The sequence below is a fragment of the Anastrepha ludens genome, chromosome X (assembly GCF_028408465.1).
Source record: "Anastrepha ludens isolate Willacy chromosome X, idAnaLude1.1, whole genome shotgun sequence".
NCBI classification, from domain to species: domain Eukaryota; kingdom Metazoa; phylum Arthropoda; class Insecta; order Diptera; family Tephritidae; genus Anastrepha; species Anastrepha ludens.
Genome location: NC_071503.1, coordinates 95,286,800 through 95,313,452, shown reverse-complemented (window position 1 = coordinate 95,313,452; position 26,653 = coordinate 95,286,800). Strand labels below are relative to the sequence as shown.

The 26,653-nt window shown below is 38.4% G+C and overlaps 1 protein-coding gene across 11 annotated transcripts in view; it reads right to left on the bottom strand.

Annotated features, from left to right (window-relative positions):
* Window positions 1-26,653, bottom strand: part of LOC128869194 (nuclear factor 1 A-type) — a 193,782-nt gene that overhangs the window by 124,063 nt on the left and 43,066 nt on the right. For all 11 annotated transcript variants that reach the window (XM_054111704.1, XM_054111711.1, XM_054111703.1 and 8 more), the window contains 2 exons: window positions 8,864-9,019; window positions 4,477-5,011 (listed from right to left, as the gene is read on the bottom strand). In XM_054111704.1, coding sequence (XP_053967679.1) covers window positions 4,477-5,011; window positions 8,864-9,019 — 691 coding nt within the window. The remainder of the gene's footprint in view (window positions 1-4,476; window positions 5,012-8,863; window positions 9,020-26,653) is intronic.

Here is a 26,653-nt window from a genome sequence, read left to right as displayed (position 1 = left end):
ACGATATTGGCCTACACAAACATTGAGGGAAAACGAATATACGGTGAAGAATGGCTGGATATTGAAAACATCGAACTATTTGCATTTATTGGATTGGTAATATTAGCTGGCGTTTTTCGATCAAATAACGAAAGCTGTGAAAGTCTTTGGAACCCTGAAACCGGAAGACCAATATTCGCTGCAACTATGCCTTTGAAGACTTTCAAAAAAATATCGAGAGTGATTAGGTTCGACAACAGGGAAACTCGAAGTGAACGAAGATCGTTGGATAAATTTGCTCCTATACATGATTTGTGGAATCAATGGGTTGAGATTTTACCTAAGCTTTACAATCCAACGGAAAACGTGACCATCGATGAACAATTAGTAGCTTTTAGAGGAAGATGTCCATTCCGCCAGTACATGCCAGCAAAGCCTGCAAAGTATGGAATCAAATTTTGGGTACTTCGTAATTCAACAACCAGCTATGTTTGGAACATCCAACCTTACACTGGCAAGGCAATCGGAAGAACCCCCGAAAAAAATCAAGGCATGCGTGTTGTTCTTGATTTGATTGAAGGGCTAAAATGACATAACCTCACAACGGACAATTTTTTCACGTCTTATCAATTGGCACAAAAATTATTGGAGAAACGTATTACGATAGTAGGAACAATACGCAAAAATAAGCCCGAACTACCACCAGACTTAGTGAACATAAAAAGAAGACCACTAAATTCATCAATCTTCGCTTTTACCGAACAAACAACTCTCGTTTCGTACATACCTAAGAAGAATAGAGCTGTGATTCTACTTAGCACTCTACACCATGATTCAAAAATTAGTAATCGTCGGGATAAAAAGCCAGAAATAATACTGGACTACAATAAATGTAAAGGTGGTGTAGACACATTGGGCAAAGCTGTAAGCGGTTACACTTGCAAACGAATGACAAAACGGTGGCCTCAAGTAGTGTTTAGTAACAGAATCGACATTTCAGCTTATAACGCTTTCGTTTTATTCAAATCCGCCAACCACACCTGGAAAGAGGGCTGTCTTACAAAGCGCCGTTTTTACTTGGAAAACCTTGGTATGCAGCTCGTAACACCCTATATAAAAAAGCGACACACTTTACCACGAGCACATTTTTCACTTGAAATTGCCAAAAAATACGAAAGGATTCTCAACTGGATGCACAGCCATCATCATCAGGTCAATTTGGAAACACGTCGGAAAAGAAAATAACTAAAAGAAGTCGATGTCAACTATACCCAAAAACTGATAACAAAACAGGATTAGTTTGCGACATTTGTAATAAATATATATCTTAACAACATTCTAAAACTATTACTTTGTGTACAAACTGTCTGAAATAATTTATTTCTTTTTTCTTTCATAATTAAATACACTTTTTATTTAAAGTTTTCGTTATTCATAAATATATTAATAAAAAAATATGATAATGGAATAAATATATTTGGATTTTGATTTTTATTTAAGATACCCATTTAATGGAAAAAAAATTAACAGTAAAAATAATCAAAAACCAAGTATAAACCTTGAAAACATAGTATTGGGTCAAATTTGACCCGAAGTCCGTCCGCGTCAGTTAATTTGAAGACCGTAGGAAGGTTAATGTAATTGAAAAAAAAAATGTGTAATAAATTTTATGTATGCGCTTATCATTTCAAAAGTATCAAAATAGTAAAAAAATAAGCAGTCCCAGAAATAAACGCACCGTGTATTGTTCTTCGCCACATGTTAGACTCGATATCAATTCCCAGCGGCAATTTTTTTTTCATTTATTTTTTTAATTAATTTTTTTTTAATGTAATGAAAAAACGTCATGAATTACTTTTCAGAAAATGTATTAAAACTTATCACTGTCGTACGTAAGATATCCACAGCATTGTGTCACAACGCACTGCACATTTATCCCTACCATATGTACATATAACTTGACATCAATTAATGTAATTGAACAAAAAAAAATTTGTAATAAATTTTACGTATTCGCTTATTATTGCAAAAATAAGAAAATAGTAAAAATTTAATTGGTTTAATGTCGATGTGAGAAATGTGTTGTGTGTTGAGGTGAAAGGTGTGTGGTGTTTTCAATTTTTATGGTGGAAAACTCAGTGTGATGTCTATAAAGTCGATGTTCTAAAATCCCGTACTACAAACCTTTCAAATCTCAATTGTACTAAAAAAAGTTAACAGTAACTTTTGCGCCTTCTCATCTCAATAACATTCTCTGTTGTTACTAATTATAAGAGCTCGGTTTTTAGTGGATTTTCATACAGTTTGCCAAGAATGACTTTTGACAAAGAAAATGAATTAAATTTTTCGGCTTCAGTGCAAAAAATAACACTCTTTATTTATCTTTCACTTCTGTTTTGTATTCTCATTATGCATTTAATAAAATAAGCCAGTATTAAAAATTTTAAAATCTGTTTATTGTCAGTGTCGGAATAGTGTGTTTTTTGTGTCTGTTGCTTAAATAGTTGTTTTTCCAAAGAATTTGAAGTTTTTTTATTCGTAGCCTTTAAATGCTGTGAATAAATATGAGTCAGTACATAAAAGAAGTCAAAGTTACATAAAGATTGCAATTTTTTGCTAATGAAGTCGAAAAATTGAATTTATTTTCTATGTCAAAAGTCATTCTTAACAAACCGTATGTTCGTACCTACCATATACCTATGTAACATATACAAATTGGGTCTTTGGGTAGGGTTATAATAGTTTCGAATCTAAATAAGTAATTTGCTTTATAATATGGCAATGTCAAAACCTACTTTAGTCTTATCATAATGAAATTAATTGAAAATTACTATAAAAATTTTGAATCGGTGGCCGCAAATTAAAGTTTACTTAAACAGGATACTTATACTAGATCCAATTTTCGATCGATTTCAATAGTTTTTTTTTTAAATGCTCGTAAATGACGTAAAATTTACTTAAAATGGTGAAAATTTGGCAGAGACGGTTCGTAAAACTCGAACATTTTTGGGTCATCGTGAAGCTGGTGAAAAGATTCGAGCCGTTGAGACAAGTTAGTCATGTTAAGAATAAAACCCGTGCACGTCGTTGCCGTCCTTTGGAATTAGGCATTCCATAAACGTCATTACACCGTATTTTGAATAAAGATTTGGGACTTAAGGCTTATAAAGTCCAATTAACAAAAGTACTCAAGCCGGCCGATCATCAACAACGTCGGGCCTTTGCTGATTGGGTAGTTGAAATCCATGAAAATGATCCAGAATTCCATCGAAAAAGCATCTTGAGTGATGAGGCGCATTTCTACCTCGGTGGCTTCGTCAAGCAAAATTGTCGGATCTGGGGCTCAGAAAATCCAAGAGTTATTGACCTCTTTATTCTCAACGTGTGACAGTTTAGTTCGGCTTGTGGTCGGCGGAGTCATTGGACCTTACTTTCTCGAAAATGAAGCTAAAGTAACAGTTACGGTGAATGGATTGCGCTATCGAGAGATGATTAACGATTTTTTATGGCCGGAGTTATATAGTAGTACTATGTATTTCCCGGATTACAAGACAAGTTAAAAGTATTAAATTTTTAACTTAACTATTGCCAAAACTCTATCATTTTCACAATTCTAGCATCAAAATTTTAACATTTTAATATTTTTCAAATTTTAACATCTTTTTTTTTAACTACGTTAACTCAAAATTTTGACGTTATTTTTATGAGTTGGATCGATTACTAATTTATATTTTTAATTTTATTATTAATTATTTTAACGTTAGTGATAGTTGAAATATTTCACTGTTGGTAAATTCAGACAGTGAAATTTTTGATGTATAGTATAGAAGAAGTTAATGAAGAATTAAGGGTGGTATACCAGGAGTATACCACCTAAAATATTGACTATAATAAAGATAAAAATATTGATATAAGGTTGGTTAAATATTGATTATAATAAAAGTAAAGAATTAACGTACATTTCTATTTCATTTTTTGAGTTGGGTCGATTCAATATTTTAACTATTTTAATTTTAAATATGTATCAAATATTTAAGTTACGAGTACATCAATATTCCAGGGGGACGCTAGCGTCCCACCTGAAAATACGCGTTAAGAATATTTAAATTTTTGATGATAGTTAATTCAATATTTAATATGAAATGTGAGAAAAGAAATTTTAAAAGAATTTTTAACATCGCCGATTTTACTGGCCATGTTTAAAATCTTAAAGTTAAAATAGTATACATAAGTAAGTTTTCTGGACAACGTTTATTTTCAACAAGACGGCGCTACGTGCCACACAAGCAACAAAACCATTGATCTTTTATCAAAATAACACCTCTTATTGGAAAACCCTTCTCCCTCAAGAGGTGAAGCCTCCTGATCATTTGAAGCACCGAAACTTATTCAATTGGGCTCTGCAAAAGTTATACCATATTATGTCCCCATTGAAAATTTCTATATATACGTTTAGATTTATGGAGGAAAGAATTATTACTACTGAATAACGAATACCTTTATGTTTGCATATTTCGGTGTCTTTTTTAATCTCGTTCAAGTTATTGTTACTACCATTTCTATTGCTGTTGACGTTAACATGACTATCACTATTATAAAGAAATAGCGCGGTTGATGTTGGTGGTGGCGAAGGCGATGTTGGACTGTGCAGTGGGTCATGTGTATTGATGAAATTCGCCAAATATAGGTCCAGCTCACGAACAGATACATTGATGTGGTAGGGATTAACACATAAACTTGGATGAGTGCATTCCGGATTTTTCTCTAATCTTTCCCCGTCTGTACTTTCCAGTGGTATTGCCTTAAATAGTATAACCATTACCAAGTCTAAACGCCATACTTTATCTGCTTGTCTTAAGCAATCGATCCGGCGCATTTTCCCTTTTTGGTCGGGATTCGAAAGTACACAAATTGATTTTCGCTTTCCGGTGATAGACTGCACAAAATCCTCTCGACATTCCTGAGTAATATCTTTACGCAGCTTTCCCAGCAAACGGGATGCCCACTTTTGTTTTACCTCCGCTTTTTCATTCTATTCAATGGACACATGCATATATATAGGTGTAATACATAAATAATAAGCGTGTTTACAATTGAAATATAGAACAATCGAATGCTTGATAACGGTCAATATTATTACATAGTTTTCTCATCGATTGCTTTAAAATTTCATAATCGGCTTTCATTTGGCATCTCAAGAGGAAATTACGTCATATTTTCAAAAAATTAACTCGGTTCACTTGGATGAAAGTGCTTATACAATGCATAATTCATACGTAAATATATTCTTACATTCAGACAGTCTAAAAAACCTAAAAGTAAAAAAGGCACCAACCACTTGCGAGGTTAACACTTACTACGCTTTCTCTTGTTGATATCGTTTGACTTTGTAAAAAAACATCAGAAAATAAGATAACAAGGAAGAAGGATAATATTTGTCAACTGCTAGAATATACATATGTTCCTAATATTACATTTCAAACATATAGTACAGGAAGTCCGGTGACAGAATTAAGTTTAAAATTTAAAGTTTCTCCCTCACCGATGAGCATATGAGCGGGAAGGGGATCGCGTTTGCTTCGCTATTCGCGATGTTGCAGTGGACGGATGAACAACATGTGCTCGCAATCGAAGCGTGCTTCAAAGCTAACGACTCGAGTGCAACTGCTAGTCGTATATTTTCTCCAGCCGGACATCGAGAACAAACGAAAATATTAAACTCGTCGCTGCAAGTTTTCACGATAATCCGCGTTAGTCCGTGCGCAAGGTAACGGCTGCCCTGCGACTTCCAAAAACTATTGTATGTAGTGTACTGAGGAAGGGTCTTAGATTTAAAATTCAAATCGTGCAAATGCTTGAACATAACGATTTCAATTTGCGTAAAAATTTCTGCTAGGCAATGTTGGAGATATTTCATACTGTAAACACCATCTTTTGGAGTGGTAAGCCCCATTTCCTTTTAAATGGAGTGTTAATAAGTAAAACTGCCGATATTGGTTACTTTAAGGACAGAACCCACTATTAAAACATTAAGCCACTTCACAGTCCCAGTGAGGAAAGTTAAGTCAAGGTAAGGAATTTCTGTGGACGGTGTTTTTTATCGACGTATGCTGGACGATTATTTTCTGCCAATAATGGGAGAACTTTCTTCCTTAAGTACGCACACATGGTTTCAGCAAGATGGCGAAACGCCGCGAACAACCAAAGAGACCATGGCGATACTACGTGAATTCTTCCCTGACAAAACTGTAAGTTGTTTCGGAGGCCCAGGTCGCCAGATCTTACCCCAATAAACTTTTCCTGTATAGGTATCTCAAAAGTAAAGTTTATGGAATGAAACACACCCAGCAACCATCTCAACACTAAACAAAATATCGTTCGCGAGGTAAATGGCATCCCGACATCACTTCTTCAGCGAATGATATGGAGTAGTGAGGCCAGATACCAAGAGTGTATCCGAATATTTAGCTGAAATAATTAAAAAAAAAAAATAAAATCCGCACTTGCCTTCTTTGTAATAGTTATTGAAACAAATTTGTATTATTAATAATACTTTTTTAATTTAGCTTTTTATTTACATAATTCTTATCTCTGCCGTCGGACACCCTGCATACTAAACAGATAAAACTAAGCTGAGCAGTTAGGAGAGGGAGTTTGCAGTTCGTTGCATATGCGCAACAACGGGCAATTAAGAATCAAGCATTTTCATTCCAGTGAACCGAGTCTTGCCCTTGGAGGTATAGGAAAATTTATTTCAGCAACCAAAATGTAAATGGAGCTTAAGAATTTTAACACGAGCCTTAGGTCAATGTGTATTTATCTCTTGGGAACTCGGCGATTTATTACCAAATTATAATTTCAAGAAAGGCATTCTGGTCGGTTGAGCTCATGAAATAGTAGTCGTTGTTTAAAGGATTAAAATAGTCCCTAGCACATGCGTGTCGCTTCGGATTAAACTAAATTTGAAGGCGATAAATTAAATTTTAGATCCAAATTACAGATATACATATTTATGTATACTCATATGTATTTTTGGTCACCAGTAATATTCGAACAATAGTCGAACAATTGAGTTATGTACTCGTTAACTTCCGGATTATACTAAAAAGAACTCTACAGGGTCCGGCACTCGAAGTGTAACCAACTTCAGACCGCTCGCGCAGCTAATGCACGGGCATCAACTCTCTGTTAGTTAGCTAAATGATAGTCCAGAGTATTGTTTACAAGCGCGCGAAAGCATTTTTACGAGAGTAAACGCGTTAAAAGAAAATCAGTAATTGGTTTCAAAAGTAATAGTGTGACTGCATTACAATATTTAGATGGAAAATCACAACCAGCAGTTGTTCGTGAGCTCGAACATCTTAGAATAAATAAATTTTTTGTTTATCGCACCATTACTCGTTACAATGATACTGGTAGCATCGCAACGTCACTTGAAATGTTTCAAACGGTGAAGAGCGAAATCCCCGACGAAGTACCAATCAAATTGCAAAAGGACTGAAAATATCTGACCGTAGCATCCTCCGCATACTGAAAAATTATCTCAATGAGATGCCATACATGATTCAAAAGGCGCATAAACTCACACCACAGCAGCAACAAGTCAGACTTGAGAGAGCGAAGAAGTTGCTTCGTTTGCCCGAAAGCGGTAAATTTCCGAACATTGTGTTTTCTCAAGAGAAAATTTTTCAAATTGAGCAATTCATAAGCTCCCAAAACGATAGGGTTGGCCACAGGAGGCAGCACCCGCGACAGGTAATGGTTTGGGCAGCTGTAATGCAATGGGTGCTCTCCAATCGTTCTCATCGCACCTAGCGTCAAGGTAAATGCGAAATATTATCGGGAAAGTATTCTGGAGGTTGGTTGGAAGCCGCGTGCAGACAAATATTTCTATGGCAGATCATGGACGTTTCAGCAGTACTCGGCAACGTCTCACACAGCTCGAGTGAACCCAGATTGTCTAAAAAACAACGATGTGAACTTCATAACGTCCACACAAAATTCTGGTTCTCAAATTCACCAGACCGGAATCCGATGGATTATTCTCCTTCGGCCATTTTGGAAAGCAAGGACCGAACTTAAAGATTCACCAGTCTCGAGGCGCTGAAAAAGCCATTGTCCGCGAGTGGGGCAATAATAATACCTGCAAGTCAATTCGGGCAGCTTGCGATTCGTTTCTGGACCGTCTCAAGGCTATAGCGAAGGCAGAAGGTGGTCATAAGTAGAGCAAAAGTAAATTAATTCTTAATTTCGTATTATTTTCAGACATTTTTCTCTTTGAATTGAAGTAATTTTCCAAACTAAATTTACGGCCTTTTTATTTGGTTACACTTGGAGTGCCGAGCCCTGTATATTTATGTGAAATCTCTACTTCATCTTTTTTTAAGTATGAATTTTTGACTTAGGCAGTTATTGCTTAAGTATTATCAGAAATATATGTGTAATATATACATTTATTAAATACACATACATTTTACTGACCTAATGTTCAAGACCTTTTAAGAACGAATTGATAATATTAGGGATATTCGTCTAAACGTTTATATTTACCAATAGTGTACCTGTATATTTACATCTGTACCTGGGAAATATTTCTGTAAACTTTGTTTATCAACTGCTTGACAATAACAATTTACCCCAAGTAAATATGCATTCCTTTCCTCGAAAGTTTACTGTGAAGAATAGTTTACATAAAAATTTTTACAAATTGTTTACGAGGTGGTAAACTCTATATATAATGTATTTAAGCGTATAAACGAATACCCTTGCTTATGTTCTTTTTTTAATTTCACCCGTTAAGTTAATGAAATGATTTGTATGTTACATAGTATTCGATTGTTGGTAATTTGATATAGTATGCAAACATATTTGCTATAGTCCTTACTTGTAATTCATCTTTGCAATGTCGTTCCTCCTCCAGTGACATACGTTTTTCATGTTTTTTGTAGTACTTTCGTTTTGCGGCTTGCAAATTGAACCATGAATATGAAAATGATTTGACAAATGGCAGGAGGGCCTCGATGAACGGATGAAATTCATCCTTTATTGATGCGTTTTCAAGAATACGGCAATTATATAAAAAAAAAATATTTTGTGAGTTCCAAAGCCTTTCAAGTGTATATAGTTTGAATACTCAAAAATATAAACTTATATAATAAATACATAAATATCTGAAATGATAGTAATACTTTCTAACACTGAAAATTACAATTAAATGCAAAATATCTACATACTTGTATATGCATTATGTCATATTTAATAAATTTTTCGTATTTACATGTGTATATATATTATTTTTGTACATATGCATATCGCTAGCTTCAGTTGAAAATGTGCTAAGTAAATTCTTTATGGATAATGTTGCTTAATACCCAACCTTGAGGATACAACTATTGGACAGATTTATTTTAACCAATTACTTTGTTCTCAAGCTAGCGATATGTATAGATGAGTATTTATAAGAATCAGGGTGTGTATTCAAAAATCAAGTGATGAATTAAAATTAGTACTTACACATTAGAATAATTAATACCAAACGAAATCTGTTTACAAACATATAACTACATAAGTTGCTCACATAGTTACAAAGAAAAGCGAAGTTTTAACATTTTATTAAGTTTGAACAAGAACAAGTAAGAGATCCTTAGCAAGCTTAACCATTCGTTATACAATAAGTAGTAAAAATATGATTGAAATACAAAAAGGGCAAACTAAACATAAAACGAATGATGTGAATATACCTTTTTCCATTAAAAAAATTATACTGTAATATAATATATATATTAATTGCTTTCGGTGGTCCATTTAGCGTTTGGATTTCAACTTAATTCGGTTATAAATTATAGGGCGTATGAATATTTTTCATTAGTAAAGCCTTACTTCCACGACTGGCTTTACAGTAGCACCTTCTACTAATTAAATTTTCTAGAGCATTTTCACGAGTTTCGGCAGTTATTTCTTTGTGAAAACTTCGATTTAATTTTTAAAACTTTCTCTGGATGTTTTTCGTAACATTCATTCTTATCGATGCCTACAAAAAATAATGTAAAGCAGGCGATTTTCCAAAATTTTCAAATGTTGTAAATACTTTTCAAATTTGTTAAAGTGAACAACTAATAATTTTAAGTTTGCTTAACTATTAACCAACTTAATTTCTGGCACATTACGGATGCTATTTTAACTGTCAGGGTGACAAAAACCGATAGCGCAACTTTCAAACGTTAGATGAACCACTTTGTCGAAGTTTTATCGTCTAGGACACGCAAGCGGCGCCTGAAACATTTCACTTGGATGTTATTAACTCCAAAACTTTAATTAAATGAGATACCCAAGCATCTTAGAACAAGCATTATATGAGTTCTGAGCTCACAAGACACAGTATAGACAACAAAATCTCAGCGAATAAGGATTCCTTACTTATATAACGGGGTAGATACTTATACTAACCCTCGCCTCCATTTAGTATGTAATTAAAACTAGAACATTTTTTATAGCAAATCTAATATGAGCGAAGGGGTTCATATGTGTAATCGCTCGAACCATGATCGAAGCTATTATTAAGCAAGATAACACATGCATTTCCACATCTGCGTCTATCCTAGCTGGACATTGTTTCATAAGGAGTCATCAACCCAAAACAGGTCTAGAGCGTTCCGTTAGGTTAAGATCAAGTATCTGGGAAATATATATTATATTTCCTCAATATAATAATAATAATAAAATTAGTAGTGTGGCACATATAATCTTGCAGCACGAAGCATCAGAGGTTCCAGGAGAGGATGTCACAAAAACATTAAATGGAGGACTGACATTTTTCACATATGCTTTTTAAAATCCATTCACAAATTTGCATATCCATATCTAGCTTTGGTGGCAATTTTGGGTTTATTGCACTTGCCGTTCTTTGTAGTTGTATGCTCTTTGAATTATTAAAAGTGGAAGTAAGTGCGTAGATTTGTAGATTTGTTAGCATAAACACATTCATAGAAAACAAAACAGGGCTACTTCGAAGTGGCATTTTAAATTTTCTATTCCAATTAGTCTGCGCAATCTTAATTAGATACACGCAAGAGCGCTGAAAAATACTAAAAGACTATACATTTAAATACCCCCGCGAAGGTAGGCACCTTGTCGTGGTGGGGGGCTTAGTCGAATCATTAATCAGACTCTATGATAGGATGGTAGTGTGCCCGTTTACATACATTCCAGTATTGATCGAGTGCATTCCGTTCCTATGGTGCGGGCTGCCACTTTGTCTTACCTGTGTACACGGACCTCTGTGTAGGTGGACCTCTTTAGTACGACACTCTACAAGTCCCTCTAAGCAGGCCCATTATGAAAAGAAGGTGGTCATTCGAGTCTATGTCTTGCAAGCGGATCAATTGACAGACGAACAGGCCAGGTCTGTAGAATGGACAAAGAGGGTGGTATCCAACTTGGGAAAACCGGCGGATACGGCTCCAAAAAGACAAAGATCCGCTAAGCACATTGGGGAAGGGGTCGCCAAAAAATCAACAACGGGGTGCCATAAGTACCCGTTGTTTAACGAAGTAGTGAGGTACTGGTGAGGTGAGGTACTAGCCACCGTTCACAGAGCGGAGGAGGAAGGGATTGTCCCCAAGGAGAAATGGAGGTGGACTGAGGAAGCTATTACCGAAGCTCACCGACAGGTTCTAGAGGAAAATGGTAGGGCAAAACTCATCGCTTGTGAGGACAATAGGTCAGCTCAACTCTACAGGTTGGCCCTAAGTAAAATCGATGAGGTTTGGCCTAGAGCAAAACTCGAAGCAGTCAGTAAGTAAGAAATTCTATGCAGACCCAGAGTTTGAGTATGAAGCCGGTCAAGCCGGCGGAGCGGAAAAAATAGAGCAGATTTTTAGTCATGCAACGGTGGCCTGCCAACACATAATTGGAAGGTAAGGAAGGTTGAGGAGCCAGTAGAAGGTACAAGGCAGGTGTTGTTACTTCTCAACGCCGAAACACTCGCCTCACTGGCGAAAAAAGGTTGGGAGGTCCGATTTGGTTTCGTTAACGCAACCGTTCATATATACCGTAGTGCTTGCCGTAGAACTTGGTGAAGAGGGATATAGAGCTGAATTAAACAGCGGTGGCGAAGAACGGTTGTCCAGCAGGCAGTACACGACCGATTCAGAGAAACTTACTTCTTGCTTCCACAGCTTAGCAGCGCACATTTGGTGGCGGCAAGCATGGAACTGGGCAAAAACAGCTTTTGGATAGCCTCCGCTTACTAGGCCCTCGAAAGCACGTCTCGCCAGAGGTGAGGGCCCTTGCTAAGGAGGCAGTTAGTTCAAAAAAAAAAAAAAAACACCTGGTTGTCTCCTGTAACGCAAATGCCCACAATAAATTGTAGGGGAGTACCGACACTAATGGAAGGGGTGAGTCATTATTATTCATCTCTGAATTTAGGCTTAGAGCCGACCTTTAAAACAAAAACAAGGTGAGATTTTGGATTTAACCGAAAAACCGACTGGGAAGTATACAACAACAAATTAAGAGCTTTATTGCCAAAGATACCACTCAGATCCCACCACAAACGGGGAACAGGACGGGTTGGTAAATCAGGTAACGAAAGCCATAAATAGTTCTTTAGAAGCTTGGTGGCCGGTCGTACGCCATAGAGAAAAGACAAAACCACCTTGGTGGACAAACATTACGAAAATCTAATAAGACTCTATTCAATTTGGCCAAGGCCACGAGAAGGTCCGAAGACTAGTTAGCCTACAAAGTTAACTTAAAAATATTCAAAAAACAGTTAAAACTGCTCAACTCGAATCCTGGCAAAACTACTGTAATGGAATTGAGTAAAACTACAGAGGCGGCAGTTTAAGAAGAATTGTAAAGACACAATGTAACCTAGGCTATCTCATTGGCCCGTGAAATAAATGAAACACGTCAAGTAAGGAATCTTTATATATCCTCCTAGACGCACACTTCCCAGGCAACAAGCCGGTAGAGCTTAATGACTCTGCTAAAAATGGGCGGCAATCAAATCTAGAAAATCAAATGGTTTCAAAAGAAAAAATTGAATAGGCTATTAGCACGTTTGGTCCATATAAATCACCGGGACTAGTTGGCATTTATCCGGCAGAGTTATAGCAATCAAAGGTTGTAATCTCTCCGTTCATTAGTGTTACTGTTAGAAGCTTCTAGAATAGGGGCTACCTTCCGCTAAATTGGAGAGAGACGAAAGTCTTCTTCATACCCAAGGTAGACAGGTCCTCACACACTATTCCTAATGACTTAAGACCTATCAATCTTTCGCCTTTGCTTCTCAAAATTCTAGAATGGATTATCGTTGAGCATCTATTGGGTGTCATACTAATCAGCGAGTTCTCCCCGGCACAGCAAGCCTACATATAAGGCAAATCTACAGAAATTACTTTACATTCGCTTGTCGGGTTGTTGAAAAAGAGCCTGGCAGAAAAGGAGTTTGCTTTGGGTGCTTTTGTAGATCTTGAAGGAGCCTTTAACAACGTTAATACAGGTGCAGTAACGGGTGCTTTAGAAGATTTTGGAGTCGAATCTAATGTTGCTATTCTGATCGAGACCATACTTGTCAGAAGAAAAGTAACTGCAAGATTAGGCAACACAATAATAAGCATGACATGTCTGCAAAGGTACTCTTCAGGGAGGGGTCCTGTCCACTTTCCTCTAGAATTTGGCAGTGAAGACCTTGCTACTGACCCTAAAGAGAGAGGGTTGCCACGTCACAGCTTACGCTGAAGATTTGGCAATCGCGGTTAACGGCAAGTATCCAAGCACGCTCATAGATATTTAGCGCTCTAATATGATCCCGCTTAGTAACTGGACAGAGAATAGGGAACTCGGAATAGGGATTAACAACTCGTATCACACACTGGCTTTACGCTTCGGTAGTTCGGCCTATTTTACTATATATAATACTTGAGTGGTTGCCATCAACAGACAAGTTAAACGAATCTGCTGAGCAAGGTCCAAATAACTGCATTTTTATGCATCACCCGCGATTTAAGGACCACCCCTAATAAAGCGGTCGAGGTTCTAGTCAACTTACCTGCTCTAAATCTGGTATGAAAACACGTGGCCGCTGCTTCACCGCTTCGACTTTATAGTATGGCGCTATGGAAGACCCGGCGGTTCGGCCACGTTTCTATACTACATAACATGAGGGGAATTAAATTTCTGTACGGATGGATCCAAGCTAGAAAATAAAGTAGGCTATGGAGTTTTTTCAAACGAATTCAGATTAGAACTATCGGTCCGACTTCCGGACTACTTTAGCATATATCAAGCAGAAGTCTTAGCCATAAAGGAGGTAACTGTGTGCCTTAACACACACGCCGTAACAAGAACTACGATAAATATCTCCTCGGACAGCAAAGCGGCCATCAAATCAATGGAGGCAATTATACTAAGATCAAAGGCTGCTCAGGAATGCCCGGCAGCTCTAAATGATATCAGCTTTGTCTTCAAGGTCAGCCTTATATGGGTTCCGGGACATAGAGATATTGAAGGAAATTGCAGGGCCGATGAGCTAGCCAGAAAGGAGTTCTACTCTTCCGAATCTTGAAAACAGAGGCAACATGGAAGTCCCAATGCAACTTGCAAATTAAGGATAAAGAAATTATTTTCCAGGAGGCCGAAAGGTCTTGGAGAGAAGAAAATACATGTGTTACAATCAGTTTAATTTGGCTGCAAATAGATAAGAGAAGATCAGGAGAGTTGCTTAACCTCTCAAGAAAGAACATCTCGAAGGCCACGACTTGTGTCACTGATCAATTTCTGTTGGGTAGACACTATTCTAGGCTAGGAATATTTTCACATGAATACTGCAAAAGTTGTAGAGACTAGGAAGAGGAAGAAACAGCAGAACACTTCCTTTGTAATTGTCCAGCCTTAGCTAGGAGTAGAGCAAGGTTGTTGAGAAAATACCATTTTGACTCTCTTATGCAACTATCCCGTGTTGGAATAAAATCTATTCTACGCTTCATAAGAGAGTATAATTGGTTCCATGAAGACTAACAGTAACGTTCCCGTATTACACAGTGGTACCACAACGGACCTATATGGTCTAAGTAAGTTTGGCTACTTAAGCCTACTGCCACAAAACCCAAATCTAACCGAACCTATATATTTGAATCAATGTACCTGTATGTATAAGTGTATTCGCAAATAACAGAGCTTTACAAATAATTAATTGTATTTTACCCAATAACCAGACCATCCAATTCCTATGTAAAGCCGGTCTCTGAATCTAAAAAGCCACATTATATATTTTCCTGGCAAGCAGTTTTCGAGATATCGCCATATAACGGTTTTGGATTACAGAAAAAAACGTAGATCGTAAAAACTTAATATCTGGAGAATCCGCTAACCGATATGTTATATTAAAGGTATTTGAATTTATGGCTCTTCTCGTTTCCTAAGTATTTACAAAGTGGTTCTTTAATATACATATTAATTATATATATATTAATAAGCAACTTTCGAAGTTTTTATCTGCTCATTTTTTAAAACTAATATTTCTAAAAAAATTTAAAATATGAATGCATGCAGATACATCTAAGAGTTATTCGCATGAGAATAAAAGTACTCTTATTTGGAGTAAAGTAAAAGAGTAAGTAAACTTTAACAAGTAGTCGGCTAAAATTTTGTTGATATCAGTAGTTGATTTTTCTTCTTCTTCAAACATTAACAATTATGGACTATTTTATATAATATATCTATATATATAAATGTGAAAATCTGTCCCTATGTTCGCTTATAACTCGAGAATGGCTGAACGGATTTATCTTATCTTGGTCTTGAATTATTCGTGGAGGTCTAGGGAAGGTTTAAAAGGTGAGAAAAATTCGAATAATTGCCGGGAAAATGGTCAAAACGTGGACCCGGGTAACCTTCGGATGTGTATATACAATATGGGTATCAAATGAAAGCTGTTGGTGAATGCTTTAGTTCAGAGTATTTTTCATGCCGCTCCGTGACTAGGGTCTCGAGATAGAGACCAAAACGTGGACCCTAGAATGTGTTTGTACAATATGAATATCAAATTGAAGCTGTTGGTGAATGCTTTAGTACAGAGTATTTTTCATGCCGCTCCGAGACTGGGGTCTCGAGATATAGGTCAAAACGTGGGCCCGGGTAACCTTCGGATGTGTATATACAATATGGGTATCAAATGGAAGCTGTTGGTGAATGCTTTAGTTCAGAGTATTTTTCATGCGGCTCCGTGACTAAGGTCCCGAGATAGAGACCAACACGTGGACCCTAGAATGTGTTTGTACAATATGGATATCAATTGGAAGCTGTTGGTGAATGCTTTAGTACAGAGTATTTCTCATGCCGCTCCGTGACTGGGGTCTCGAGATATAGGTCAAAACGTGGACCCGGGTAACCTTCGGATGTGTATATACAATATGGGTATCAAATGGAAGCTGTTGGTGAATGCTTTAGTTCAGAGTATTTTTCATGCCGCTCCGTGACTAGGGTCCCGAGATAGAGACCAACACGTGGACCCTAGAATGTGTTTGAACAATATGGATATCAAATGAAAGCTGTTGGTGAATGCTTTAGTACAGAGTATTTCTCATGCCGCTCCGTGACTGGGGTCTCGAGATATAGGTCAAAACGTGGGACCGAGTAACCTTTGGTTGTGGATGTGCAATATGGGCATCAAATGAAAGCTGTCGATAAGTGCTTTAATGTGGGGTAATTTTCATACCTATTGATGACTAGGGTCTCGAAATATATGCCAAAACGTGGACCCGCCGTGTCTTTAAACCGAATTAAACCAAACTTACACACATTGTTAAGTAGGTATTGAAGATGGTTTCCATATAGTTTGAATACCTATTGGTAGATAGGGTCTCGAGATATAGGTCAAAACGTGGACCCGGGTAACCTTCGGACGTATATGTACAATATGGGTAGCAAATGGAAGCTGTTGATGATTTCTATAGTATAGAGTATTTTTCATACCGTTCCGTGACTAGGGCCTCGAGATAGAGACCAAAACGTGGAGCCTAGAATGTGTTTGTACAATATGGATATCAAATGGAAGCTGTTAGTGAATGCTTTAGTTCACAGTATTTTTCATGCCGCTCCGTGACTAGGGCCTCGAGATAGAGACCAAAACGTGGAGCCTAGAATGTGTTTGTACAATATGGATATCAAATTGAAGCTGTTGGTGAATGCTTTAGTTCAGAGTATTTTCCATGCCGCTCCGTGACTAGGGCCTCGAGATAGAGACCAACACGTGGACCCTAGAATGTGTTTGTACAATATGGATATCAATTGGAAGCTGTTGGTGAATGCTTTAGTTCAGAGTATTTTTCATGCCGCTCCGTGACTAGGGCCTCGAGATAGAGACCAACACGTGGACCCTAGAATGTGTTTGTACAATATGGATATCAATTCGAAGCTGTTGGTGAATGCTTTAGTTCAGAGTATTTTTCATGCCGCTCCGTGACTAGGGCCTCGAGATAGAGACCAAAACATGGAGCCTAGAATGTGTTTGTACAATATGGATATCAAATGGAAGCTGTTAGTGAATGCTTTAGTTCACAGTATTTTTCATGCCGCTCCGTGACTAGGGCCTCGAGATAGAGACCAAAACGTGGAGCCTAGAATGTGTTTGTACAATATGGATATCAAATTGAAGCTGTTGGTGAATGCTTTAGTTCAGAGTATTTTCCATGCCGCTCCGTGACTAGGGCCTCGAGATAGAGACCAACACGTGGACCCTAGAATGTGTTTGTACAATATGGATATCAATTGGAAGCTGTTGGTGAATGCTTTAGTTCAGAGTAGTTTTCATGCCGCTCCGTGTCTAGGGCCTCGAGATAGAGACCAACACGTGGACCCGGGTAACCTTCGGATGTGTATGTACAATATGGGTATCAAATGGAAGCTGTTGGTGAAAGCTTTAGTACAGAGTAGTTTTCATGCCGCTCCGTGACTAGGGCCTCGAGATAGAGACCAACACGTGGACCTTAGAATGTGTTTGTACAATATGGATATCAATTGGAAGCTGTTGGTGAGTGCTTTAATGCAGTGTATTTTTCATGCCGCTCCGTGACTAGGGTCTCGAGATATAGGTCAAAACGTGGACCCGGGTAACCTTCGGATGTGTATGTACAATATGGGTATCAAATGGAAGCTGTTAGTGAATGCTTTAGTTCAGGGTATTTTTCATGCCGCTCCGTGACTAGGGTCTCGAGATAGAGACCAAAACATGGAGCCTAGAATGTGTTTGTACAATATGGATATCAAATTGAAGCTGTTGGTGAATGCTTTAGTTCAGAGTATTTTTCATGCCGCTCCGTGACAGGGGTCTCGAGATATAGGTCAAAACGTGGACTCAGGTAACCTTCGGATGTGTATGTTCAATATGGGTATCAAATGGAAGCTGTTGGTGAATGCTTTAGTTCAGAGAATTGTTCATGCCGCTCCGTGACTAGGGTCTCGAGATAGAGACCAAAACGTGGTATTGAATAAATAAATAAATAGTATGAGAATAAAGAAATAAATAATATGAAAACCATATCTTTTCTGTTCTAAACCATATCTATTCTATTTTAGTGTGCCCAGCGAAGCGGGCCGGGTTTGCTAGTTATATAATATAATTATATTGTATGTTTAGTTTTGCGTATCAGCAGATTCCGACGCAGATTCTGCGTCTATTAATGTTTAGTGCTATCTTCGCCAGGCGTCCAATCGGCATTCTTCGGACGTGATCTCTTCTTGCCTTTCTTCAAGTTCGGACCCATCTCGTTATTTCTGCTATATTGCAAATTATTCAAACTGCTCCGTTTTTTCCGGCCGTACAGCTATTGCGCGCAATGTTTTAATTTCAACCGTTGCCATATCTTTTAGCGTAACCCGTGTCTGCCCTTGTCTCCGCAGCATATGTATGTGAGGATTGGTCAAATGCAGGTCTTATAGATTCTTTCTTTTCTTTCTGTCCTCATATGACTGTTTCTCCTTACAGCAGTTCTCAGACGGACAGATAACGATGCTGCTTTGCTTGCCGCTTGCTTTACTTTTATTCTTAGATCTCTATTGCTGGTGATTCGTGATCCGAGATAGGTAGGTGGTCTTCATTCTCAGCAATAAGAACTGCGTAGGCTGCGTAACTAACTATCTTCGCCGGTTGTCCTTCGGAATGCAGGTACTGCCATTTTGACTTGATCTATTATTTATTTCATCCATTAATGTTAAATAATGTTGGACTCAGGCAGACCTTGCTTATTCCTGATGTTATCGGCATTAGACATGTTAACTTTGAGCTTACTTTTATAGCTGCTTTGGTGTTCTTGTTCAACTCGCAGATTATTTCTAAAAGATTTTTGCAAACTCTTTTTTTGCTGGTCTATCATGTCCTTACGTCTAACCCTGTCTAAAGCTTTAGTAAGGTCTACAAAGTATAAATAGGCTGGTTTGTTGTATTCCAACGATTTTTCTCCGATTTGTCTCATTATAATATATATTTTTCCGGAGCCTTGTTGTTCTTCGCACATACAGTGGCACACTAAAGTCTACATACCCCATTGAAAAGCGAAGTTTGGAGAATTCTGTGAACATTGTAGCATTAGTATATATTCCAAACAAATCCAATCTAACAACAAACAATAAATTTTAACAAAAAAAGTTTAATCCAAAAATATTTATTAACAAAAACAAACAAAATGCATTTTCCAAACACAGAAAAGTCTGCAACGTTGGGCAAAAAGTCATGCTATTCGTGCTGCCATCATTTCCCATGTATATGAAACTGCTGTTTGAAGAAACGTCCCGATATCATAACGCAACTGGAACCGCATATCATCAAAAGAGATTCTAATCAACTCCGAAATTTCATAAAAACTTTTGATAAATTTATGAACCCCTTCGATGACAGCATTGACAGGAATTTTCTCTTCAACATCGCTACAGGAAAGGCTGCATCATTGCAGGTTGAAAATTATTTATTGACATTTGAACAATCAGGGAGCCAGTTAAGGGAAGAATTCATTGCTCAGTGCTCCATAGACCCACAGCGATTTGAGAAAGCCATCACAAGGGTTAAAATTTGTAATTTTTCAGCCAATGCAGTAAAGAATAAAGCAAAAGTTGCCAACCAGGTCTACGAAATACGCTTACAACGGGATCTATTTGCACGAATTGTGGCGTTATCGATGGATTTCAATATCGACGTCGAAAAAATATTATCTTATCCAATAACACCAATTCCGTTATCTCTATGTCATTCTGATGGAACAATTTGTAAGACTGAAAAATCTGCAATCACTCAGGTTTTACAAATAAATACAGCTGCTAACATACCGCAAATATTCGACATAGTCATAATCGATGGATTTTTCCTGCTCCACTTAATGAAAGAAATTCCAAACACTTTTGGAAATTTATCAAAAAAAATTATCTCATTCATGCAGAAGACACCGGCCAAACGATTCGACATCATATTCGACCAATATTTTACTCCATCCATTAAAGATTATGAACGAATACAAAGAGGAAATGTCAGCAGTATCGATTATAAGATCACAGGACCCGAACAAACTCGACCTAAAGATTTCAATAAAGAATTAAGAAATAGCAAACTCAAGGACGTACTGGTCAGATTTCTCATAGAACATTGGGGAGCAGTGGAAATAGCGCCATTTATTGGCAATTCAACCATAAAATTGAATTACGATGTGTGCTATACATTTACAAGTGACGGCGCCTCTGTATCGAAAATCGTCGATGAGGAAATGTAATGCGAACTTCAGGAGGAAGCAGATACAAAAGTTGTGTATCATGTGTGTAAAGCGGTCTGCGAGAATGTTTTAATAAAATGTTCCGATACTGACATACTGATCATCATGCTGGGTAACATGGACCATCTTTTGCATGACGAATTGCACATATTTATGGAATTAGGAACTGGCAATAACAAACGTTGCATTGATATCAATGATCTCAGTGAACAACTCGGCCCATCCCTATGCCAGAGTTTACCAGGATTCCATGCCCTGACCGGTTGTGATTACAGTCCGGCCTTTTAAAGAAAAGGCAAGAAAAGACCTTTCCAGATATTAAAAAAATCACCGGAATATCAAAATGCTTTTATTGAACTGGGGAATATAAACTCCATCGCAACAAAAACTCATATATTTAAAATGCTGGAAAAATTTGTATGCGAAATGTACAATTTAAGAAACATAAATGACGTGAACAGCGGTCGCTTTTCTAAATCCGGGAGACATATAAAGCGTCAAATGTAAACGAAGCATTCCAGAAACAGCTGAAAAATTTCGACGCATCGTCTTTACCGCCATGTAAAACCGAGTTACATCAGCAACTTCTCCGAGCTCAATATATTGGAAATACATGGCGCAACGCTTATTTGAAATCTCCAACTTGTTATATCCCCGAATCGAATGGCTGGGTGAGAAATGGAGAATTTCTTTCTTTTAATTTCTTGGAGCTGTCATAGAAACTCCTTCAACGAATGACAACATTGAAACAGGTATAGTATTTTACGCCTTCATTCATAGTCCGAAATATTGCAACTATCAAGTATTTTGATTGACGGTATGATTTTCTTTCAGATGCTGAAGCTGAAGAAATAGAAAATGACTATTTCAGTTCAGACTCGGAATCTATTTCTGACATCGAAAATTAAAAATTTAATTTTGTTTTTTTTTCTATTCATGTAATAAATTAAATAAATAAATAAAGGAATCATAAATTAGAAATAAAAACTTTTTTAAGAAAAAGAAAAAAAACATTCCATTCTCTAATTTTTTGATGAACAAACCTTTCATCCTTCCCATTTTTGCAAGACTGTACGGAGAGACAGAATATGGACAATATACGCTCTCTCTCGCGCGCCCACATTCACGTAAGTCGGTCTCGCTCGCACTCACAGGAATGAAATTTTCCAAATTTTCCATGTGATGGGACCATCAGAATGGGCTGGCTCTACAGATTTCATTAATTTATTGTATTGCCAATGTCGTGTAAAAAAGACAGCCGGTATAAAATATGTTGACTTGTGCTTCCATCAACGCACTTTCAACATGGGCTGGCAGTACTTTGGGACCATGAGAATGGGCTGGCAACCATCGTTTAATTTTATACAGACCGTAAATGAAATTCTGTTAAAATTTCAAGTGGTATAAAATATGTTGGGTAAATGTTTTTTATTAACAATTTTAAAAAATAAAAACGCATAATTAAGACCGCTATTGAGCAGCCAGCCCGCGGGATATTGATTCTAGTATTAAAAAACTAATCTCACACAAAATTTCAAGAAGTATAAAATATGTTGGGTTTTTTGGTCATGAGCTCTCCGTCTAATTCCTGAGCAAGAGCGCGCCGAAAAACACCAACGCGAGCTTACAACTCCAGGCATAGCAAGAAGCCACAGCAGAAGAAATGCCCAAGTGAGCAAGTGGCAAAGCGTGAATCAGATGGGGAGCCGCTAAGTTTAATGAGAGAGAGGATGAAATAATAGAGGCATATCAAAATGCCACTGAGCGACTACGTGTGTGCAATAGATAGGCAACACCAGAAAGCAATGGTGTTAACGTAAGCCACGCACTGTGTGCGCCAATCAAAGCACATAAACTGATCTAATGGTGAATTATTGCAATAAGCAGCCTAAGAAACCCCGGACGGTTGCCAATAGAGGCCAACTCAAACAGGAATAACGGCACTCCAACCAACCAAAAGAGGCGGCTGCTGTAAGGAAACAAAGCGAGGCAGCTAGAGGCATGAATGCTCCTCTAGGCGCGGAAGACACCCAATCACGCGAAGGCTGGGAAACGTAAGAGCCAAATCAAGCAAAGCAGACCAATGAAACTTGGCGCATTGGTCCTGAAGAACATTATTGAGCTTTCTTATGCTGAAATTTTGAAAAAGTTAAATCGGAACTCAGCTAGATCGCAGAAACTATAAAGCCTGCCTATAATACGTATTCGCTGGGTTTACTGCCGTATTAGAGCAAAGACAGTTAAAGCAAGGTGCTACAAAACCCACGGTTTTGGTAATGTGTCAAAGAACTACAAGAGCGAGGACGACCGCGCTGCTCACCACTTCAGATGTGGAGGGCAAGACCATCAGGCTAAACATTGTGTAAAGGCTCCTAGGTGTGCACTATGCCTAAGCAAGGAAAAAGTGACACTACTATATCCCGGCAGCCGAATGTGTCTCGCATTCCAGAGGGCCGACCTGGCTAGCATTATCAGCACTGAACGGACGTGTTTTGATGTGCTATTGTCGTTGTTTGATTTTTTAGTTCGATATTATTCTTTTGTTTTTTTCTTAATCTTAACAAAATAGCATGAACTGAGACAGTGACAGCGTCACGTTCGAGAATCTAATGCCACTAATGCTGATGACTGACGGCACATGGCTGCCGAAATGATGCAGCAACTCCGCCACGGCGAGCAGACAAGGTGGAGACGCGAACACGCAGATAATGCATAAACAAGAAGACCTACTCACTCTAGAATAGTTGTGCACTGTTACTCACGGCAATAAATTAGTGTTTTTTATACCCAAAATGTGAAATTTTTGAGTTTGGTGTTTGTTCCTTTTTTTAGTTTAAAGCTACCAATATTGGAAGTTAAAAAAAAACGTATAATTAAAAAAAGGTTAAAAAGCCACTCTGGGAAGATTGCTATTGAAAATGTGTTGATTTCTATAAGATTTGATGTTTTGAAAGAGCAAATATAATTTTAAAAAATCTTTAAAACCGTTTAATAAATTTTAAAAAGCCTTTGAATTTATTGAATACGAATTAAAACCGTAGAGGTTTATTTATAGTAAAAAAACACAAAAATAAAATACCAGATAACACTAAAGAAACCATAACGACCTTTTTTAAAAAAGGAAGACCTTATCTTGTTATATATATACAAGTATATATAAGCTCCTCCTCCTATTTGTGTCTTGACGTTGTTCCACCAATGGAGAGATCTACAGTTTTAAGCCGACTCCGAACGGTAGATATTTTTATAAGGAGCTTTTTCATTGCAGAAATACACTCACAGGGTTTCCATTGCCAGTCGAGGAGCGACTGTTATTAGAAAAAAGTTTTCTATTATTTGATGCTCATGCACCGAGATTCGAACCTACGTTCTCTCCGTATTCCAAACGGTCTCGCACTAATCCATTCGGTTACCTTATCTTGTTACATAGCTTCAAATACAGCAAAAAAGTATTTTCGTCCCTTTTTTAAAGAGATTCTCTTAACATACGAGTAAGTTTTAAATACAGGAATGGAATTTTAAAACTCTGTGCTGTATGTTTTACATAACCATAACACGTTTTAAAAAACGCTCACAGTGAAGACAATGTGTGACGCATACAAAGTTCTTTAAGTAATTCAATAAAAATTTGGTCATTTCTTTTCTTTAAATGGACATTTTAGTGCTCTTTTTATATCCAAAACTAAGCAACACTGCATTTGCAAGAGAGAAATTTGCCTGCTCGAAGGAGAAAAAGAAGAAAAATAAAGCGAACAAATGTCACACACAAGTCGAACCCATCCGTTGAAACTCATTTCGCCATAGACGTGTGGATTTGTTCACGATTTAAGTTTCCTGGAAGAAGTGTAGGGCAGATCGCTTCCGCGCGCTGCACCCTGGGTAACGCCAAATGATCTGCGGCCTTCAAACCTAAACAGTGAGGACCCCGCATTCTCTTTGACTACGCTTTCATTAACTGGATTTCATCGTTGATCCCTGAGCTGGTGATTGCGACATTCTGCCACCTGAGTATTTTTTGGTTAAACACGTTCGAGTTTGTGATAGCGGCTCCGAGTGGGGACTCCTCCAAATCATAAATACAAAAAAAAAAACAACAAAAATAAAAACACAAAAACAAACCCAAAAACATAAGGCGGCAGCGAGGACTCGAAGCCGAACCCCAAAGCCTCCTCACTTATGGAAAGAGGGGCGGAATCGCCTTCTGTAACCAGCCTGATCCAAGGGGAAGCCTCGAGGGGCAATACGAGTAGGAGTGTCGGAGTCGACGCTCAAGGCTTTATCTAGGCGGGACTCAGAGGGGAAGTCGAAGTCGACTGCGAGCACTATCCTAGGAGGTGGAAGTGGAAATACGCTTCACTTAGGTAGACAATTGCATGCCGAACCGCGAGTTTTCCGGGCCATTAAGGACCTGTCTTCAGCCAGGACATAGCAGGAGAACCTTCTTTGACCAACGTATAGCCACTAAAATCCTGGAACGCCACGGTGTCCAAAATGCTTCACAGGTATCTGAGAAATAATAACAAATGCTTGAGTGGGCCGGGATGGTACTCAGTAGAGCAGAGAAAGGCTGCGTGGAATAGGAGTGTGCGAGAGCACCACCATTAAAATCGGCAGTGAAGCGGCAACGTTCACAACAGGAGGAAGTTCCCCTAATGAAGAAACCGCAGACTGGTGGAAGACCACCGAAATCTTTTAGCGGGTCCACTGCTCTGGTGGTTGTCGACAACGGGAGGAAAGATGGTGCCATTTCCAGCGATGAGTGGAAAATAGTGGCGTCCACCGTCTCGGCGGTCTTCATGAAAGTGGCAAGGGAAAACTCTGGACCTCCACCGAGCTGTGAGACTGCCGTGTGGCACTATGGTACCTTTAAACGCATTGTGTACGTCGATGAGTGGTTGGCCACAATGCACAGGTCGGTGGGGGGAGGTCTGGAAGGAGCCAAGCTGAAAGTTGTGGACAAAAAGGACCTGCCTCTTCGTCCGCGTGCCAGGGTCTGGCTTCCCTCTGTACGTTCATGTCGGCGAATCTTTAATAGAGTCACAAGAATTAGGTATCCCTCGAGTACAAAGTGGGATAACGAATCTACAAGTCCAAAATTAGGAAAGCAAAGCGAGAGTCATGGAGGAGATTCTGCAAAAGTGTGGAAGGCTGTCATAAGTCCGCAAGATTCAGATGCATTCTCTCGATCAGTTCCACACCTATGGGGTACCTGAGAGACGGCTCGGGGTACTGGATGATGAGCGGCGAGGAGTCACTCAGGTTGCTTCTCGACGCCCATGTTCCAAACAACCCGGCAATATCGTGGCTGTAAAGCATTCAACACACTCATAGCCGCTGGCTGAATAAGCGACGCCTGGTTTGGACGATTGACTCTTTCAAGCCCTTCAAGTCACCTGAGCCCGATGGCATTATACCTGTTCAACTGCAGAGATCTGCTGAGGTATCATGTTGTTGACTTCTCCCTATCTAAGCGAGCTGCATACGTAGTATGTAGATCTTGGAGGGCTGTGAGAAGTACTTTCTTACCCAAGGCACGTAAGATCTCACATGTACCTCCTAAGGATATCAGACCAACCAGTCTCTCCTCATTCCTGCTGAAATCCCTTGAGAGTCTGATTGATCTGCATTTAAGGTGTGAAATTTCTCGGGGGCGTTTATCGTACGCTCAACTTGCCTACTGTAAAAGCAGATCGGTAGAGTCTGCCTTGCATACTATGTATTGTTATGACATCGTGGTGTCCCTCTATCAGAAGGAGTTCCACTGCGGGCGCCTTCCTCGACATTGAGGGGGCTCCATACCAAACCTCCGCTCCGCTCCATAGCACTTCTACTCTAGCGCTCAACGTCATACTGATTGTGGCACCCGTGGACATTGCAGGAGAAACTACCGCTGCACGACAGCCAAGCGGCAATTA